We start from the raw sequence: 2,701 nt of genomic DNA, 5'->3' as shown, positions 1-2,701 counted from the left end.
CCTTTCTGTTGTTGTAATATTATTAAACAGCGTTGTCCTCCAATGTTACCATACATCTAGACATCTTTGACCTTGAATACCAGTACATTTTAAACATTTATCCCTGAGATGTGGGGGGGACTTTCTCTAGACATGGGTATGAGTCAATGTTCTTCAAGTACCAAAACGATGACCCACAGTGGTGTGCTGCTAGTTCTAGCTACACTATCTGCCAACCTACCTACTATCTTAAGACCATATGACATGCATTGCCAAGAGGATAACATGGCATCCTAACAAACTACACATGACTTTTCTTGTACCACCCTATATATATCATCCCCATCACCCTCTCCCTACCCTCCCATACGCATCCTGTTCCCTTAGCAAAAAAAGAGAATCTATCTCACCAAGCTAGAAAGAGAGAAGCAAAGAGATGAGGAACCAGCGCCTAGCTCCTACCACTTGCTCCTCTTCAAAGACCAACAACAACAAGCAAGAGGAGCCACACCTCTCGGGGGCTTACATTAGGAGCCTTGTGAAGCACCTCAGCTCGTCATCTACAACGAGATCCAAAGACCACCATCGCATCACCATGGGCACCAAGCCGCAGCAAGAAGAGCAACAAGCGCCCCAAACCACACCACCATCTCTACAGCAGCAGCAGCAGCCACACAAGAAGCAAGTGAGGAGGAGGCTGCACACAAGCAGGCCATACCAGGAGAGGCTACTCAACATGGCGGAGGCCAGGCGAGAGATCGTCACGGCTCTCAAGATCCACAGAGCCTCCATGAGAGAAGCCAAGGAGCAGCAGCAACATCAACAACTTGTGCAAGAATTTCAGCATCAGCAAGAGGTCCAGGTAGTGCAAGATCATAGGCTAGCTTGTAGTGCACCCAGCATGAGCTCATATGGTTCCTTCTCAGATTACCCATTTGCACACTCCACAGCAACAAACAGTAGTTGCTCATATTACTCATCCCCACTCCTCTCTTACCACACACCACCAGCTGCACCCATGGTTCCCATGGTTGATGCTCTAGATCACTTGCTGCCGCTGCCTACGCAGCCACTTGGGCTTAACCTGAGCTTCCAAGGCTTCGGCGGGGACGTTTCTGGCGAAGATGCCAAGAACAACACTGCTTCTAGCTTCTTTGATCCTCCTCCGTTGCTCCAACAACCCTCGCCTGCCTCCTCCTACTCGGTCTACTCCTCTCCGCCAGCGACGACGATGGCGAGCCAGGACGTGGCATCCGCCACCGTCGAGAACACTTCGCCGTCGCTACACCGGGTGCTGGATGAGGAGGAGATGGCGGCGATCTACTCGGTTGGGGAGCAACACGACATCGAGTGGAGCGACACGCTGAACCTGGCCACGTCGGCGTGGTGGAGCACGCTCCTCGACGACGGCGCTGCGGCGGCTCACCAGACAGACTCAGTGGACGTCCCGGGGATGCATCTGGGTGATGTGTACTACGGCGAAGACGTCTCCTTCCCATGGTAAGCTAGCTAGACTGATGCAAAGTTGGTTGTTGTACCCAAATTAAGGTGCAAAAAATTGTTTAATAATCAGGGATGTTGATTTTTGGTTTTGGTTTTTGCAGTATGGAGATAGGAGAGATGAGAGGATGGGACGAGGAGTGGCTCTCATGACATGTCATCCACTCTAGTCGAACAACTAGGTCTCCAAAGACTGCTGCATGCATGCATCTGTGCTGAACAGCTGGAGTGTGATGAATGGAAGAATTGCCCACTCTAGCCAGTACAAATAGAGACTAGGGTTGATGAAATCTAATGACCATGTACTACTACTTTACTGCGTCCAAGTTATAGCGTGTTTTTTCAGTCTAAAAAATAAAACACGTATTGGTCGTAGCCTGGGACATGCATGGCATGCTATGCTTAAGCAGAGAAGTGTGAGCTGCAGCATGCATGGAGCCATGCAACACCTTTATTGGGCAGTATGAGGAGAGTGTGGTCAGGTTGATTGTTTTAACTTTCAGTCTGAGAAATATTTCAGCCACAGCCGCATTTCAGTTTGTCTTTGGGCCGAAGGACCGAAACATTCATTTGAGTTTGATGAAATATTTGATTTTTTAAACATGTTTAAGTTCTTGTGTCTACACGGAAATTGCTAAGATATTTTGACCGAAAGTTAAATATCTCGGTGTCGAAGAAGCATCTTCTCGCAATTGGACGTCCCTGGTCTATCTGTACCGTCAATTTCTTTGAGATCCATCAAAAAGTGAAATTAGTCAAAGAGACATCATTTAGCCCCGTTTGGCAGACAACAATAGAAAGCTGCCTTAGAACATCATGACCACTCTTACCCCCCTCCCCCCTTGTCAACTCCGAAATTTGTCTGCCTTATTGCAATTTCGAGTCGGCAAAGAGTCCCCCCCCCCCCACCCCATATTTTTGCATGTCGTGCCATGATTTTGTATCACCCCGCCAGGTCCAACCCTCTGACCAGCCAAAACTCCACATAGTCGGATACAAGCGAATGTCCCCCACCGTGGTCGTTTTAGAAGGTCGTTGTAAATATTTTAATAAAGGACCATTCAGATTTGCATACAAAATTTCACACGTCTGAGATCGAGATCCTTTCACATGGATATGTCAAGGATCTTGGGCATGAAGTATAAGAAGGTTCTTCATGAGCATTTGGTAGAAGGGTGTAAATATGTTTCAATAACAAGTTCAAAATAAGCTTAAATGATTA

The 2,701-nt window shown here is 47.7% G+C and overlaps 1 protein-coding gene across 1 annotated transcript; it reads left to right on the top strand.

Annotated features, from left to right (window-relative positions):
• The first annotated feature begins 343 nt into the window (after nucleotides 1-343).
• Nucleotides 344-2,080, top strand: LOC109767941 (uncharacterized). The gene is made up of 2 exons (XM_020326678.3): nucleotides 344-1,479; nucleotides 1,584-2,080. The coding sequence occupies exons 1-2, from the start codon at nucleotides 416-418 to the stop codon at nucleotides 1,630-1,632; spliced, it is 1,113 nt and encodes a 370-aa protein (XP_020182267.1). The 5' UTR covers nucleotides 344-415; the 3' UTR covers nucleotides 1,633-2,080.
• The last annotated feature ends 621 nt before the right edge of the window (nucleotides 2,081-2,701 follow it).

This window comes from Aegilops tauschii, chromosome 5 (assembly GCF_002575655.3).
Source record: "Aegilops tauschii subsp. strangulata cultivar AL8/78 chromosome 5, Aet v6.0, whole genome shotgun sequence".
Taxonomy (NCBI): Eukaryota; Viridiplantae; Streptophyta; class Magnoliopsida; order Poales; family Poaceae; genus Aegilops; species Aegilops tauschii.
The sequence above is the reverse complement of the archived record's forward strand: the minus strand, read 5'-3'. Positions and strand labels throughout refer to the sequence as shown.